Below are 17397 nucleotides of genomic sequence, written 5' to 3'. Positions count from 1 at the left end.
GTACATACACAAAACACACTTATATACATTCTCTTATTTAAAATTCACAGCAGCCCTGCAAGGTAGGTAATATTATCATATCATAGATGAGGACACTGAAGCTCAGAGTTTAAGTGACTTGCCCAGGTTCATACATTGAGTTACTGGGAAAGCTGGGACCAAGAGCCAGGCTTTCTGTTATGATAAAGCTGCCACTCCAAAACCCCTTCTAATTCCAGGAATCTAAGAATGTAAACAGCTGCATCAGAAAAATGAAGACCAATAATATAACATTTACATCGTTAGTCTGGCACATGGCAAATGCTCACTAAATGTTTATTGAAAGGAGTAATATGCCCTGTGGGTTGACTGTAGGTCCAGTATTGACAGGTGTAAGGATGGATACAACTCAGCTTATTCCAGAAGAAGAGGCAGATAGTTAATTAAACAAGCTCAAATAATGTAGCCTAGATCAGGGGGAGGGCAGGTGAACAAGATTTGACTGCAGAATAAATTAAAGGGCCGGTGAAATAATATTGATTGAGGACCTCCCATGGGCCAGGAAATTAGGCCACGATATTTACATATGGTAACTGCTCATTCTATTTGCACCACAGTTCTGTGAAGTAGGTGGTATTTTCTCTATTTTAAGGTAAAAATGCTGTGGTTTAGAGAGTCCATATGACTTGCCCAAGAATCCAGCTGAGGAGCAGAGCAGGGATTTTGAACTCTCCTTTAACACAGCACGGTACTAGGTCTAGTGTCTGTTGTCAGCTTCGGGGCTTGGGAAAGTCCTCTTAATTTCTGGCTCTCAGTTTCCTTCTTGATCAGATGGCAATAATAATTTCTGTCGTTCCAATTTTATCTCCCAGGTTTATTTAGAGGATGATATAAGATAAAGGACATAAAATTGAGGTAAGGATCAAATCTGTGTTTTAGTAAAGTTACTCTCTGACAGCAGTTCCATTTCTAAGATTGCCCCTGAGGAAATAAACAGGAAAGCAAACAAATATTTATGTAAAGAAATGGTCACTGTGGTTTAATTTATAATAATTAAGAACAGAAAAATACCTTAAATATACAGTGTTAAAGAATTGGTCATATGACACATCCTTGGATGGAATATAATGTAACAGTCAATTGAATTGATATTTATGAAGAGTTTTAAAAGCCTAGTAAAATATTTATGATATAATGTTAAGTGAAAAGGAGCAGGGTACAAAACTAATGAAAATATGATCTTAGCTATTAAAATATACATAGAAAATACAGACTAGAATGTATAGTATGTTATCATTTTATACAGATAAAAATATAAACAGACCTCTATGCTTATATGTACAAAGACTATCTCTGAAGGATTCATGAATTGGTAACTTGTTTGCCTCTGGGGAGAGGAACCAAAGATTGGGAATCAGGGGTGGGATTTTTTCCCCCCACTGTAAACCTTTAGGTTCATATTGCTTATTTTTATGCTTAAAATTAAGAACATAATGCAAACTGTAGATGGTGATAAAGTAGTATTTACAAATACTAAAAATTTATTTGAATTATTTCCAATGTGTGTATTACCTTTTAAATTAACAAACAATAAGATCTAATTTAAAATAGATGGCGTTTTATTGCATGAAAAATAAAGGAGGAAATACACTTAAAATGTTAACAATGGCAGTTTCTGAATGGATGGGATGTCTGGTAATAAAAATTTTTCTCTTTGTACTCTTGTGCTTTTTTCTAATTTTTTACAATGACTATATACTTTTAAAGTTGGAATTCTCTCTTGTAAACAAACAAAGATGACTGGCAGCAGAGGCGGATAGTGTGAGGTCATTGTGGTTCCTTTCTTTGTTTTAGGTAGAAAAAGCATAATTCTTTTGAACTGCCAATTCTTGAAACAGGCTCTGCATCTTGTACCATGAAAAACTGAAAAGTTAGGGCTATTGACAGTTTAAGCACAACTTCCCTCCAATTTCACTTTCTTCTTCCATGTAAATGCTATGTCTCAGTTGCCAGGGGTCCAGGGAATGTCCCACACCTGCCTAGTGAGCCTTGTCACAGGGCAGATTGGTACAGGAAACGCAGCTGTGGCTCTCAGATAAAGGCTTGAGAGCTGGGAGAAAAGAGAAGAAAGAACAGAGGCCACCGGAGGCTAGTGGTGGCTTATTTAAGGAAGTATTATTAAAGGGCTGCTAATAAATTATCCCACATATTTGTCTGACCTTTCTTCAAGAGAGCTGTAACCTTATAGCTCACTGGAGAGGCTCATAGAGATAAATCCACCAGTCTCACCCTCTTTCTTTTTCCTTTGGGGGAAAAAAAGCAGGAATTCCTAAAGAGAGTGACACCCTGAACATTATCTCACATTAGGGCTGTCTTCCCACCCTTCCCTGACTACTCACCCAGCCTGTTCGAGTACCCAGTGCTGAACACAGGAAGAGATTACAGATGGAGAAGCAGGGTACCTGCAGCTGGTAAGATGTAGAAAAGCAAGTAAAGACTCAAATTAAAGACTGTGGGACCAAGTGCTTGCTGGATTATGAAGTTCAGATCCAAAGTGTTCTAGGAAAAGAGAGGGTGGTGGCAGGTCTGAGAGCATCGGGGTCTCAGGGAAGGTCTGGCATGTAGTAAATACTTGCTGAATGAATGAATGAGTGAATGAACAAGTAAATAAGCAAAGGATCTAAATTTTGAAGGATTTGGAATGATAATGACTTATGTTCACACCTTTGTGGGATTTACCAGTTTATTTAAGTCTTCCTCATTGTTATCTCATTTGAGTCCTACTGTAACAGCTCTGTGAGAAAAGCAGGGCAGAAATTGTTCTTCCCATTTTCCAGAGGATGAGATTGGGCCCCAGAGCGACCACGTGACTCTTACTAATTCAGCACACGTTTACTGAGTGCTGATTGCATACTAGGACTTGTGCTAGAAGCTAGAGAGGCAGAAATGAAGTACTTTAAGTCTCAGATACTTCGTCTAAAGGAGAAGCTAGAATAGTAAACAGTTCTGAAATAATACAAGTGCTGTTGCAGTGCTCTGGGAGCACAGAGCAGGAGTGCATGTCTCTGCCATGCACAGGGCAGGGGAGATTTCATTTGGATCTGTAAGGGTGAGTAGGAGTTTGTTAGGAGAGGAATGTGTAGGCAAAAAGGAGGAATACATGTCTAAGGGGACAAAAGCAAGAAATACTGCATATTTGGGGTAGAGTGTGTAATTTGGTATAAAAGTAGCACAGGTTGGTAAGAAGACTTAGGGGAAGATAAAGCTTAGGAAGTTTATTCTTTGGGTTTTTTGTTTTTGTTTTTTGATATATCTTTATTGATTTCAGAGAGAGAAAGGGAAAGGAGAGAAAGAGAGAAACATCAATGATGAGAGTCATTGACTGGCTGCCTCCTGTGCGCCCCCTACTGGGGATCAAGCCCACAACCCGGGCATGTGCCCTGACCAGGAAACAAACCTCGATTTTCTGGATCCTAGGTCAATGCTCAATCACTGAGCCATGCCGGCTGGGCCATAAAAGTTTTTAAAACGGGAATGATAGCCCTGTACTGGGCCCGTTCCTGGAATGTTCATGTGTTTGCTGTTTTGTCTTTTTTCCCCGTAGTAGACTCTCCTTGACCATTTCTCCAGTTTGGGTTAGATGTTTCTTGTGGGCTTCCTCAGCCAAGACTTCCTTACTGCTTTGTTTCTCTTTTTTTTTTACTGTACGTGCTTTTTGACTCTATTCTGTGGCCACTCAGAGATCAGACACCATGTCTGATTCATATTTGTATTCCCCATGCCCAGCACAGGGTTTCACCCAGAGCAATGTGCTCAGTAAATATTTGCTGAAGGAATGAATGGGAGGAGCTGGGTTCCACCTAATCCTGAGACAACATTGGGACAGGTGCAGTAATGGGGTGATTCTGAGTAGTGTGTGTTTCCTCAGTGATGCTGGGGTGGGGAATGAGTATGTGAATGGTGGAGTGACCATTAAAAGGTTGGTGAGTGAGGGTGACACTTAGAGATGTGTTTCTGAGTGACCACATGTCTCTCCTGCAGATGGCTTCAGTGACTGATAGTAAAGCTGGAGTCAAAGATGCCTCCGACCAGAATTTTGACTACATGTTCAAATTGCTCATCATCGGCAATAGCAGCGTTGGCAAAACCTCCTTCCTCTTCCGCTATGCCGATGATACCTTCACCCCAGCCTTTGTCAGCACTGTGGGCATCGACTTCAAGGTGAAGACAGTCTACCGCAATGAGAAGCGAGTGAAGCTGCAGATCTGGGTGAGTCCGGGGCATCTTGGGCAGGATTATCCTGACAGGGGACTAGTCTGCTAGAATCAGGCCTGCGGGGTGGGGCCGGTTGGGAACTTCTGGGTTTTACAGCATCAGGTACTAATGCCATTGCTGGTCTGGCCCCTGGACTGCCCCTTGCTGTTTTTATACAAGTTTGCTCTCCTCTGGGGGCTCAGTTGCTTCTGCTGCTTAACTATCCAAGAGGCTTTATCCTGGCCTGTACAAATGAGTGACCAAAAATCTGGGCTTTGGAGTTAGAGACCTTAATTCAAATTCTAGGTCTGCCACTTACTTATAATATCATCTACATCATAGGACTACTTATATATGGGTGCTTAATATAGTTCCTGGAACATAGTTAATGCACAATAAATGTTAGCTATTGTATCCATAGTCTATCACTGCATAACAAATCACTCCAAAACTTGATGGCTTAAAACAACAATAATAATTCATTACCACACAGTGTCTATGATCTGAACATTTGAGAGTGGCTTAGTTTCTAGCTTGTGGCCTCTTATGAGCTTGCAGCCAGATGCTGGCTTGGGTTACAGTCATCAGAAGGCTTGAGTGGGGCTGGAAGATTCCCTTCAAAGGTGGCTTATTCACATGTGTGGTACTGGCTGTTAGTAGAAGGTCTTAGTTCATTCCCATGTGGCTCTTTCCACAGAGCTGCTTAAGTGTCTTCATGGCATAGCAGCTGACTTCCCCTAGCTCTTGGAGAGATCCAAGAAACCAAAGTGGAAGTGGCAGTGTCTCCTATTACTTAGCCTTAGAGTATTCTATTAGTCACTGATTAAATGTAGGAGGAAACTATACAATGGCATGAATTGTGGGAGGTGAGGATCATGGGGGACCATCTTGGAAGCTGGCCACCACAGCTACTATTATTGGTATCTACCAGTGGTACTAATAAAATATATACAATATTTGAGATGATATAGCAACATATAGATCATATACTTTTCAATAGTGAGTTAGCACCTAGATTAGAAATTTTGAAAATTTGTCATTTTAAGTATCCAAAACATGTATTACTTATTATTGGACTTGTTAAATATACATTAATACATTGTGCATATATCTTATTGGTATAGTCTGAATACAGTAATTTTCTTTTTATAAATTATTTCCATATATTAATATTACCTTACCCTAGCTAGTTTTGCTCAGTGGTTAGAGCATAAGCGTGTGGACTGAAGGGTCCCAGGTTCAATACCTGCCAAGGGCATGTACCTTGGTTGCAGGCTTGATCCCTCGCCCCAGTTGGGGCACATGTGGGAGGCAACCAATCAATGTCTCTTTCTCTCACATTGATCTCTCTCTCTCGCTCTCTCTCTTTCTCTCTTCCTTCCACTCTCTCTGAAAAGCAATGGAAAAAATATCCTCAGGTGAGGATTAAAAAAAAATGAATAAAACATATTACCTTATAATTACCCCAAGAGGCAAGTATTATTTTAATACACTCCTATTTGACAGAAGAAAAAAATTCAGATTCAGAGAATAATTAACTTGCTTTAGGTTGACCACACAACTATAAAGTGGGATTCCAGCTTAGATCTTCTGATTCTAAATTATGTGCTTTTCTGTACACTGTTGAGAAGCACATTAGACCTTATAGAGCCTATATTTCCATGTATGACAATGTTAAGTACTAATTTATATGGAGATAAAAGTTAATTTTGTTCATTTTATCTCTATTAAAAGCATTGAAGAATCATAAATCATTAAAAATGTCAGAAGCTATACAGACCATTTAGTTTATTGGTTCTAGAAGTGTGGTCTCTAGATCAGCAGCATCAGCATCACCTGGGAATTTGACAGAAATGCAAGTTCTTGGGCCCCTCTTCAGACCCACTGAATCTGAAACTCTGGGATATCATCTAACAATCTGTGTTATAACAAGCCTTCCAGGTGGTTTTGAGGCAGGCTAAAATTGAAGAACCACTGATCTAGTTTAACTACCTCATGGCGAGAATCAATAAGCATTTATTAAGTACCTATTATGTGCCAAGTGCTTCCACTTAAGTTATCTGACATGTTCTTTGCAGCCAACACACGGGGGTAGAGGAGGGGTGGGGTGTGAGAGCACAGGATATTTGGGGCATGGTGAGCAACACAGTTTAATTAGAGTAAGGCTGTGAAGGAGCAGGGATGATGTGCGGAGTTAAATTTTATGGAGAGGCTATTAGGTGGCAGCTTGGGGGTCAAAGAGACCTTGCACAACAAACAGAAGGTTCTTGCCATGGGTCAGAGGGTAAATGCCTGATGACTCCTTAGGAGAAACTATTAGAGTTTATTTTATCTGTGAAGAGAAAATAAATGTTTACTAATACTTATTATAGAGATTGATAAAGATGTCTTCATTTGCTCTCCACATCAGATGGTTACATATTCTACACTAGAAAAATGTTCAGGTAGGAATAGACATTCTGCCCTTCTAAGGGGTTGGCAGTGGAGGCTCCCTCACTTTTCATTCATTTTTAGCCCATCGTGAGCTTTTGCCGTTTTCCTGTGCCTGGTTAAGTGGATTTATTGATTTTACTACCTAATTTTAACTAAATGAACCCTCACAATGGATATATGGCTTTAAAAGAGTCCTGCAAAGAAACCTCTGATTGAAGACTGTACTAATTATAGGGAGCCCAAATGAGCACAGAAAATGGCTGAACTGATATTTCTCTGACTCCTAGCACAACTTCATTGTTGGCCATGTTTTGAGGTAAAATAAATGACAATCTAATTAGATTTGACCCAATCACATTGCTTTTACTAAAAAAAAAAATTAGGAAAATTTTTTGGTGTATGTATGCATATGTGCTTTTCTGTAAAAAGAGTTTTCTGTACTGTTCATAAATACACTAAAATTTAAACATTTAAATAGTATTTATGTCATTTTATGTATTTTAACATCTTTTGTGTACAGAAGTAGAAGTATGTATATATAATTTAAATATACAAATATTGTGGGTGCTGTGCCTTCATTTTTCTTACTTAATAGGGGCATAAATTTGGATAATACTACCATAGGCATTGGGGAGACATAGATGGGTTTTAATAAGGTCAATTTGCATTTTAGAAAAATCTCTGGTTTCAGTTTGGACAATAGGTGGGAGTGAGGCAAAGAAACTAGTGGTTTGTCTAAGTTATAAGGAATTGAGTTAAGTGTATTAGCCTCCGCAGGCTACCATAACAAAAACCCACAGACTAGATGGATTAAACAACAGAAATTTATTTTCTCACAGTTCTGGAGATTGGAAATCCAAGATCAAGGTGTCAGCATGGTTGATGTCTGGCAAGAATACAGATGCCTTCTTGCTGTGTGCTGACCTGGCCTTTCCTTGGTGTATACATGGAGAGAGAGTGAGCCAGCTCTTTCATGTCTCTTCTTATAAGGATACTAATCCTATTAGATCAGGGCCCCACCCTTATGACCTCAGTTAATCTTAATTAGAGTCCCCATCTCCAAATATAGCCACACTGGAAATTAGGGCTTTAACCTGTGAATTTGGGGAAGTATACAAACATTTGGTACATAACACTAAGACAATGACAAAAATGACATACATGGAAATGAGGGTAGAGAGTTAGGACTAGAATTTACAGAATCGTATATAGAGAGGAAGAAATACATATCTACTCATATATATTTACTTTGGTAAACAAAATTTCTGTGATTTTTTTTTTAAGCAGTGTGAGCTTTGGTAAGTCACTTCACTTCTGTGAATAGATAATATCCTCAACTGTAAAAGCCTGCCAGGCTTGTTGGGGGGCCTAAATGTGGTAATATACTATTGTGCCTGGCACATATTAGGAACACAATAAATGGTAGGTTTCTTCCTTTCTCTGCTCTTGATCCACATGCAAAGGGTGACTGGGCCCCTCCCAAGGTTTCCCACCTGTCGTTTTAGATGTGCTGGAACTGCATTCAGGGACTCACTAGCACAGCATGAAGTGTTCATTTAAATTTCTCCAGCCTATTTGATCTCTCCCAGAGGATTGCAGAAAGCCATTGTCAGGGCGAAAGGTGGAGAGGGAAGAAGAGGAGGCTTGAGCATCTTTGAGAAGAACCATTCACAAAAGGAGTTTCTGTCATCTCTGGGGGATGTTGGATGATGAAGACATTGATAGTACCTTGTTTCCTGGGGTCCCTCCCCACATAGGTTCCTGAGAGCCCCCTCTGTAACCTGGGAGGTTAATTATTGTGGATCAAAGAAGAGAATCTTACTGGGGAGGTGGGGGTAGGGGCGAAGTCTTATTAATAGAGAGTGAGCATGAACAGGTGTGAAGGGAGGGAGACTTGGAAGCTCCACAGCAACAAACCTGACTGGAGGCCACTTACTGCTGGGTGCTGGTTGCCAAGCAACCCCTGGAGACCTGTGGGAAGAGAAGAGCGGGAGAAGGCCGTTCGCTGCCTCTAGTGGGGCCCATTGCAGGGGCTATTGTGTCTTATGCTGGTCAAGGGGAGAATCCGGGGGTCTATGGGAGGACTGAGCTGACCTAGGACTTTGGAGTCCTGGCTCTGTCCCACAGTTATTATGTGTATGGAGTGACCCTTCACTTCCATAGGTTTGTTCCCCCAACTATCAAATGGAAAAAGTAATCGTTGCTTTTCTTGCTTCATGGATTGTTGTGAAGATCAAGTGAAGAAATGGAAAGGAAAGCCCAAGGAGAATTATGAAGCCTTGAGTAGATCAGGACAACTATGGATATTGTCAGCCATGCGAATTCTTCTTGTATGTGCTTTATTTTTTATTTATTATTATTTTTTTACATCTTTATTGATTTCAGAGACAGGGAGAGAGAGGGAGAGAGAGACTTGAAACACCAGTGATGAGAGACTCATCATTGATTGGCTGCCTCCTGCACGCCCCCAGCTGGGGACCGAGCCCACAACCCAGGCATGTGCCCCGACCAGAATCGAACCCCGATCTCCTGGATCCTAGGTCGATGCTCAACCACTGAGCCACACCCGGCCAGGCTTGTATGTGCTTTAAATCATTCTATGTGTCTTTCATACCTTCCCTCTGACTCAGGGAAGTGGTTACCTCCTTAAAGAAAGAGTGGTTGAGACCAGAGATATCAAGTTAACTTCTGCAGAGCCAGGCAAAAAGCTTCATTCTTTCATTCAATCAATAGACATTTATCTGGTACTCACTTTGTGCCAGGCATTGTGCTAGCTATGGGGAAACATGGAGTGTACACTCCAGTAGGGGAAATAGACACTAAGTACATGAATAAAAAATATCTAATTTTATCTGTGGTAAGGGCCCTGAAGGAAAATAAATAGGCTTGTTTCGAACCCAAGCACTGGGACTCAGAGCTCAGCAATCACTGAACTGTGACTTAGGTGTCTCATCCCTGGGCTTACAGCGGGAATTCTCAGGCTCAACCTTTTTCACAATTTAAAAGGCTAGCTTAGCTGATGACCTTCCCCACGCCAGCTCACCCCAGGCGTGGTCCCTGTTAGGGGATGTGGTAGCAGTGGCCTCCACTGTGGAAAAGACAGAATATTCTCCTTCCCACTCCCACTAGTGAGGCTTTTTTGGTGACTTGCATGTCATGTAGTGTCTCATGTGTCTGGGGTTACTGTTATAAAGACAGGAATGGACCAGCAGGCCTGTCCAGAATTTTTCTGTTGAAGGTTCAACTACTCTGTGTTTTGTGAAGGATGTATAAGCCACTGTCCCTACTCCTGGGCATGTCCTGGTATTACTATTCTCCTTCCTCTTTCTTTCACTTCAACCCCCTGCTCTGAAGCCCACAGTCACTGGGGTGCTTGTGTGTACCTCCATCATTCTATTTGTTTTGCTGTGTTAGTAATGATTTTTTAAAAAAATGTGTAGAAAGCACTAACATAGTGCCTGGCACAGAGTAAACACTCAACAAATGTTAGTTTTTATTAAGATTCTAGGGAGGTTGAGAAATGATACTCCATTTCTTCCCCACCTAAGGTTGGAATCAATTGAGAGATAAATGCAGGAGGCAGAGAGATGGGGAGTAATGTGACAGTCTTATTACTGGTAAAAGCTACGATGACGCACATGGCTCAAGTCTTCCAGGAAGTGGATCTTGCTAATACTTCACTTTGGAGTCAGATAGACATACAAATCCAATCACAAGCTGACAGGAGTCGCTAGCTGCAATTAGCCCATACAATATTCAGTGACCCAGACTTACTAATTCTTAAGGCCTGAAGCATCCTACCCAGGTCTGCAGTAGAAGTCTCTATCTCCCTGGACAGTCTTCCCCATGGAGGGAGGAAAGAGGGCTCCTCCGCTAATAGCTTCTTTTTATAATCAAAGAGATAGATACAAGTAAGCATGTGCTCCAAAGGGAGATTAAGCAGAATGGTGAAAGCTGAGAGAAATAAGAGGAGTCTTAAAAGATTTCCGGGGAATCTTGAATTCCACAGTGATGAGAATGACTCCCTGTGTAACCAGGAGCTGAGACTCAGATCAGGTGAGATGGGGCTGTTGGGCAGTCAGCTAGGTTCACTGACTAGCCAACTACCTTCTTCTCACATGCAGCCTCGATGAAATTTTAGGTCACCACATGGCTTTGGAGTCACTCATAAATATTAAAATTAGTGAATATTAAACCTGGGAATGTCAAAGACCTCTACTTTAGATATGAGTACAATAAAATGTAATGGGAAAGATAATCATAACAGAAACCTAGACCAAGGAGGAGCGTGGCTCTTGAGCAGTCATTTAACAAATATTTACTATGCCGGACATTGGGGATAGAGAAATTAATATGAATAGGAAACATTCTCTGCTGCAGAACTGGTGAGACTGAAATTACCTCTAACTCCGAAAGTGAAATAAAATGAGTACCATAGTTCTCTTATTTTGGTAAGAGAAGCAAACTAGGACATTAAAGAGAGGTTGATTTTTCCCTAGACTTTAAGAATGTGTAATAAGGGGTTGTTAGATGAGATTGGGCAGCTGTTTCATGGGCATCTGTATTAGTTTCCTATTGCTGCTCTTACAAATCACCACAAACTTAGTGGTTTAAAACAACATATATTATCTTACAGTTCTGGACATCAGAAGTTCAAAATGGGTCTCTCTGGGCTATAATCAGGGTGTTGGAATGCACCCTTTGGAGACTCTAGGAGTCTGTTACTTGCCTATTCCAGCTGTTAGAGGCCTCCTGCATTCCTTTTTTTGGGGCCCCTTCTTCCATCTGCAAAGTCAGAGGTATAACATTTTCCAAACTCTCTCTTTCTGATCTTGCCTTTCTTTCATAAGGACCCTTGTGATTACCTTGAGCTCACATGAATAATCCAGGACAATCTTCCCATCTCAAAACCTTAATTTAATCACACTTGCAAAGTCCCCTTTGTCATGCAAGGTAATATATTCACAGGTTCTGGTGATCAAGATGTGGATATCTTGGTGGGGTGGGGGGTGGTATTATTCTGACTACCACAGCATCTATTAATAACATGGAAAAGACCTAATATAAATTCTCCCTTTCTTTCAAGGCTTTACTTCCAGTTCCTTCTCCTCTAGTGAGAGCCCCCTGTGCTAACTGCCTGAAACAGGTATTGCCTGTGTCTTAGGCTTACCCTGCCTGCTGAGAATGCCTGTCACCTTGTTAGGTGCTCACAAGCCTGTGAATTTGGAGCTCATCACAGAGGCTGGAGTCCAAAGAAAGACAGGACTTTACTAAGGGTTCACTGTAAGGTCTCCTAACACATTCCAGTGCTTCTCCTGCCACCTGCAGGAAGGTGAAATCTGGCCACCTGAATATAAGTTGGGTCTCTCAACAGAGGGACCGACGGGCAGCACAAAAGAGGCTGGAGGCTGAACAGGCACAGGTCCCTATGGCTCCAGGAGTATGGAGACAGTTCCTGAGCACAACAGCCCATACTCAGCTCTTATGATAATCAGAATTGATTTTTCTAGGCAGCAAGTTTCCTGGTGTGGCTGCAGAGACATGTTGACACTTTCATCTCTCCAAAGTCTGTAGGAGCCAGCTGCTAGAGGAGGTTTAATCTGATCTCTAAAATCACAACAAAGACTATGGGAAGTCAAATCAGAATTGCAGGCATAGCCTGCCTTTGTAATTTGCAAATACTTTGATCAGTAATCCTCATTAGCTAGTCAAGGGGCCTCCACTCTTTGGGCACACGGACTCCTACCCTTCACCCAAATTGGTGCGGGAGAAAAGGAAATAACCTACAAGCTGTTTGCGGATTCTTTAATTCAATAAACATGTGTCATGTACCTATTATGTACCAGGCACTGTCATAAGAGGGCAAATAAACAGCTACAACACAATATAAATGACATAATAAAGGGATGAAGAAAGTGCTGTAGGAACACGGGAAGAAGCTGCTACCTTTGCCTGGCAAAGTAATTTTGGGCTTCACAAAGGAGGGGACATTTGAGCTGGGTCTTGGCAAATAGATAAGAGTTTTTCAGGTTAATGTTGGGGAAGATCTTTGCAAGCAGAAAAAAGAAAAATGAAAACCCATGATTGCTTTCAAGGACCCATTTTTGTGCCTGGCTGTAGTAGGCTGTGCAGGGATTGGTCAGACTCAGGGGCACTCAATGTAGCAAGAGAGATACAACATGTACACAAACACAGATGATGCCATAGACATGAATGATGCCTTGAGAGAGGTACAGAAAGTTTGAAGGGAGTACAGAGAGGAAGTGCACCCTCTCAGCTGGAGAGCATGTTAGGAAGGTGGCCTTGTGGTAACAAGAGTTGGCTCTAGCTTTTAATAACATCCTCAGAGGCAGGATCATCCTCCATCCAGCTCTGTAGTCCAAGGTGACCTCTGGTTTTGACTTAATGGCAGTGTGCCGACATCCCCTGTAAATGATGTACTTGTTTAGGAAGCAGTGCAGCATGTGGTTTGGAGTAAGTCTGAACTGTGCTCCGAACCCATTTCTGCCACTTCACCTTGTTGAAGTCCAGTTACCTCTCTGTGCTTCACTTGCTTCTTTCTAAAGTAAAGATAATGTTAGCAACAAGCACACAGTGTCTTTGAGAGAATGAAGTAGGATAATTCTTAGCCTGCTGCCTGGTACATAGTCAGCGCTCACTAATTGGAAGCCTTCATTATTATTAACTCTGTTGTTCTCAAGGGTAGATTTGTGGCAACCAGGAGTCTGGATGTGATCTGAGCTAGACTTTGTATCCTTTTTAGGAGTTGATTCACGTTCACCTGAATTCTTTCTCTGAGTCCTGAGCTGAGTCTGCAGTGGTTGGTGGCTGACCCCTTTGGCAGAGCCCTGCCCTGATGGCGCGTGCAGTGTAGCTGGGGAGATAAAACAATTCAGGAAACCATAAAGAGCTGAGTGAATGCAGTGAAAATTTAAAAGAAAGAGCTCAGTATTGGGTAGAGTGGGTAAGAAAGACCTCTGGGAAGGAGGGGGTGCATTGCAGGATGGGGGAGGGAGGAGGGTATAAAATAGAGACATTCTAATCCCAGGAGTCGACGTGAGCTGAGGTGGGAGGCAGACATCAAGGGAGGGGGTAAGTTGTATGCTTTGTGTGATGTTCTTCCTGTGAGGTGCCTGGACTCCTCCCATTTCTTCCAGTCACACATATACAATGTTCGGCAGCCATTCTGACCACGCCAAACTTCTACGTGTTTGTTTATTTATTCATTCAGTCAGTCATATTTACATTGTATGCACCAAGCATTGTTCTAGGTACTACAGATACAGCAGTGAAAGTAACAGACAGAATCCCAAATTCCGTATTCCCCTAGACTAGCAATGAACAAGTAAAATATACAGTGTGTTCTCTGGTGATAAGTGCTCTGGAGAAAGATCTAGCAGGGTAAGGAGGATAGGAAGAGAGGGGTGTTTACAGATTTAATCAGGGTGGGCAAGGTAAACTGTGAGCAGAGGATTTTTTAGTTAAGCCCTGAAGGAGGTGTGGGGTATTTGGAAGAAGAGTATCCCAGGCAGAAGGAACAGAAAATGCAGAAGCCCTGAGGCAGGGGTATGCCTGGTACAATCCAAGAAGAGTAGGAGGCCAGTGCAGCTGCAGCTGGGGGACAGTGGTCAGCCGTGAGGCTGGAGAGTTAGTGGGAAGGCCAGGTTGTGCAGGGCTTTGAAGGCCTTTGTGAAGGTTTTGGGGTTTTTTGTTGTTGTTGTTTTAAGTTTCATTGAGGTATAATTTTAAAACTGTACATATTTAATATATGCAATTTGATGAGTTTGGACATATGCAAACACCCGTGAAACCGTCACCACAATCAAGATAACAGATATATTCATCACTTCCAAAAGTTTCCTTGTGTTCCCTTCCCCCTCTTTTTTTGGTGGTAGGAACACTTAACGAGAGATTTACCCTCTTAAATTTTTAAGCACACAGTACGGTATTGTTAACTGTAGGCACTATATTGTATAGCAGATCTCTAGAACTTAGAACCACTGTTTTATCCTTAGAACCACTGTTTTATCCTATGAGTTTGACTATTTTAGATATCTCCTATAAATAAAAACATTGCCCTTCTGTTTTTGGCTTATTTTACTTTAGCTTATTTTATAATGTCCTCCAGGTTCACCGATATTTTTGCAAATGGTAGAATTTTCTTCTTTTTAAAGACTGAATAATATTCCATTGTATGTACATGCCACATTTTCTTTACCCATTCATCCATCAGTGGATATTTGTGTTGTTTCTACACCTTGGCTATTGTGAATAATGCTACATTGAACATGGGATGGCAGAAATCTCTTTGAGATCTGATTTCAATTCTTTTGGGTTTACACCCAGAAGTGGGATTGCTGAATCATATGGTAGTTCTCTCAAAGGACTTAAATAGACATTTCTCCAAAGAAGACATATACATGGCCAGCAGGTACAGTAATCCCCCCCTTATCCCCAAAAGATACGTTCCAAGACCCACAGTGGATGCCTGATAGTACAAAACCCTATATACACTATGTTTTTTCCTATATACACATACCTATGATAAAGTGTAATTTATAAGTCAGGCACACTAAGAAATGAACACCAATAATAATAAAATAGAATAATTATAACAATATGCTATAATAAGAGTTATGTGAATGTGATCTCTAGAGAGATATCACATTCCCTCTCTCTCTCATAACCAAGAGGCCTACTAAGTGACTAATGGATGGGTAATGTATACTGTGTGTATATGCTGGACAAAGGGATGATTCATGTTCTGTATGGGAGGGAGAGGGATAGCACAAGATTTCATCACGCTACTCAGAAAGGCATGCAATTTAAAACTTATGAATAGTTTATTTCTGGAATTTTCCATGTAATATTTTCAGACTGCGGTTGATCACGGGTAACTGAAACTGTGGAAAGTGAAACTGTGGATAAGAGGGGACTACTGTATATATGAAAAATGCTCAGCACCACTATCATCAAGAAAAGGCAAATAAAAACCACAAGACCTCACATTCTTGGTTATAATAATAACCAAGAATGGTTATTATTATTATTTTTTTAAAGACCCAAAAGATAATAAGTATTGACAAGGATATGGAGAAATTGGGAGCCTTGTACATTGTTGTTGGCAATGTAAAATGGTGCAGCCACTATGGAAAACTGTATGGAGTTTCCTCAAAAAAAAATTTTTTTTTAAATATGTTTTTATTGATTTAGAGAGAGATAGAGAGGAAGAAAGACGGAGAGAGAGAGAAACATTGATATGAGAGAGAAACATTGATCGACTGACTGCCTCCCACATGCACCCCACCCCGACTGGGATCGAACTGGCAACATTTTGGTGCACAGGACAACTCTCAACCAACTGAGTCACACTGATCAGGGTCTTCAAAAATTTTTTAAAAGGCTATGGATTTTACTCAAAATAAGATGGGAGGGTTTTGAGCAGTGGAATTACATGATCTGACATACATTTTAAAAATAAACTTTATTTTTAGATAATTTTAGATTTATGTAAAATTTGCAGTGATAGTACAGAATTCCCATATATCCTTCACCCAGTTTCCCTAATATTAACATCTTACATAACCATGGTGCATTTGTCAAAACTAAGAAATTAAAATTGGTACATTATTATTAACCGAACTATAGACCAAATCCAGATTTCACTAGCTTTTCAAGTAATGTCCTTTTACAGTTCCAGAATCCTATCCAGGTTATACTTAATAACATATTTTAAAAATTGAGGTATAATTCATATGTCATAACATTCACACTTTTAAAGTATACAGTTCAGTGATTTTCAGTATTCACAAAATTGTGCAACCATCACTACTAATTCCAGAAGATTTTAGTGACTTATACTTTAATATGTAACAGGATCATTTGAGGCAGGATTATGCCTGTTTCAGGAATAATTTATAGACAGGCAAAGGGCAGAAGCAGGGAAGATTAGTTAGGATTTGTAATAACCCAGGCAGGGAATGATGGAGGCTTGAAATAGGGTGGGACCAGTGGTGGTAGTGAAAGTGGTCAGATTCTGTGTATATATTGAAAATATTGCTGGCAGGATTTGCTGATGAACTGGATGTGGGGAAAGAAGGAAGGGGAGGCCTCAAGGATGCTGCTGAGAGTTTGGACTGAGCAACTGGAAGGCCAAAGATGCCTCTGACCCCAGTAGGGAAGATGCTGTATGGAGAGCAGGATTTGGGGAGACAACTGGGGACTGAGAGTTGGTTAAGTTTGAGATGCCTGTTAGATAAACAAGTAGAGCTATAGCATCGGCTGTTAGATAAATGAATCTGCAGTTCAGGGCAGAGGTCCTGACTGGAGGTAGAAATTAGCAAGTCATCAGCCTATTGGTGGTATTTAAAACCATGAAGTCAGACAAGATCAACAAAAGAAGGAGTTCAGGTGGAAAAAAGTTCTGAGGACTGAGCCCAAAGTCATTCCAACACTAAGGTGTTAGGAAGATGTAGAAGAATCAGCAAAAGAGACTGAAAAAGAGCAACTGAAAAGGGGAAGGGTGGTATCTTTGCAGCCAAGTAGAGATAGAGTTTTACAGAGGAAGGAGACAGGTGTGTCAAATGCTACTGCTACGTCAGGAATGTGGGGACTGAGAACTGACCGGCAAATTGAGCAACTTGGAGGTCATTGGTAACCTTTTTTGGTGGAGTAGTGGGAATGAAAGCCTGATTGGAGTGGGATAAAAGAATTGAAGGCCCCACGTGTACA

General features: G+C 41.0%; 1 protein-coding gene across 1 annotated transcript in view; it reads left to right on the top strand.

Moving 5' to 3' along the window:
* Window positions 1-4020: 4020 nt before the first annotated feature.
* Window positions 4021-17397, top strand: part of RAB3B (RAB3B, member RAS oncogene family) — a 46065-nt gene continuing 32688 nt past the window's right edge. The window contains exon 1 of the mRNA XM_016210865.2: window positions 4021-4248. Coding sequence (XP_016066351.2) covers window positions 4021-4248 — 228 coding nt within the window. The remainder of the gene's footprint in view (window positions 4249-17397) is intronic.

This window comes from Miniopterus natalensis, chromosome 9 (assembly GCF_054644295.1).
Source record: "Miniopterus natalensis isolate mMinNat1 chromosome 9, mMinNat1.hap1, whole genome shotgun sequence".
Lineage (NCBI taxonomy): Eukaryota > Metazoa > Chordata > Mammalia > Chiroptera > Miniopteridae > Miniopterus > Miniopterus natalensis.
The sequence above is the reverse complement of the archived record's forward strand: the minus strand, read 5'-3'. Positions and strand labels throughout refer to the sequence as shown.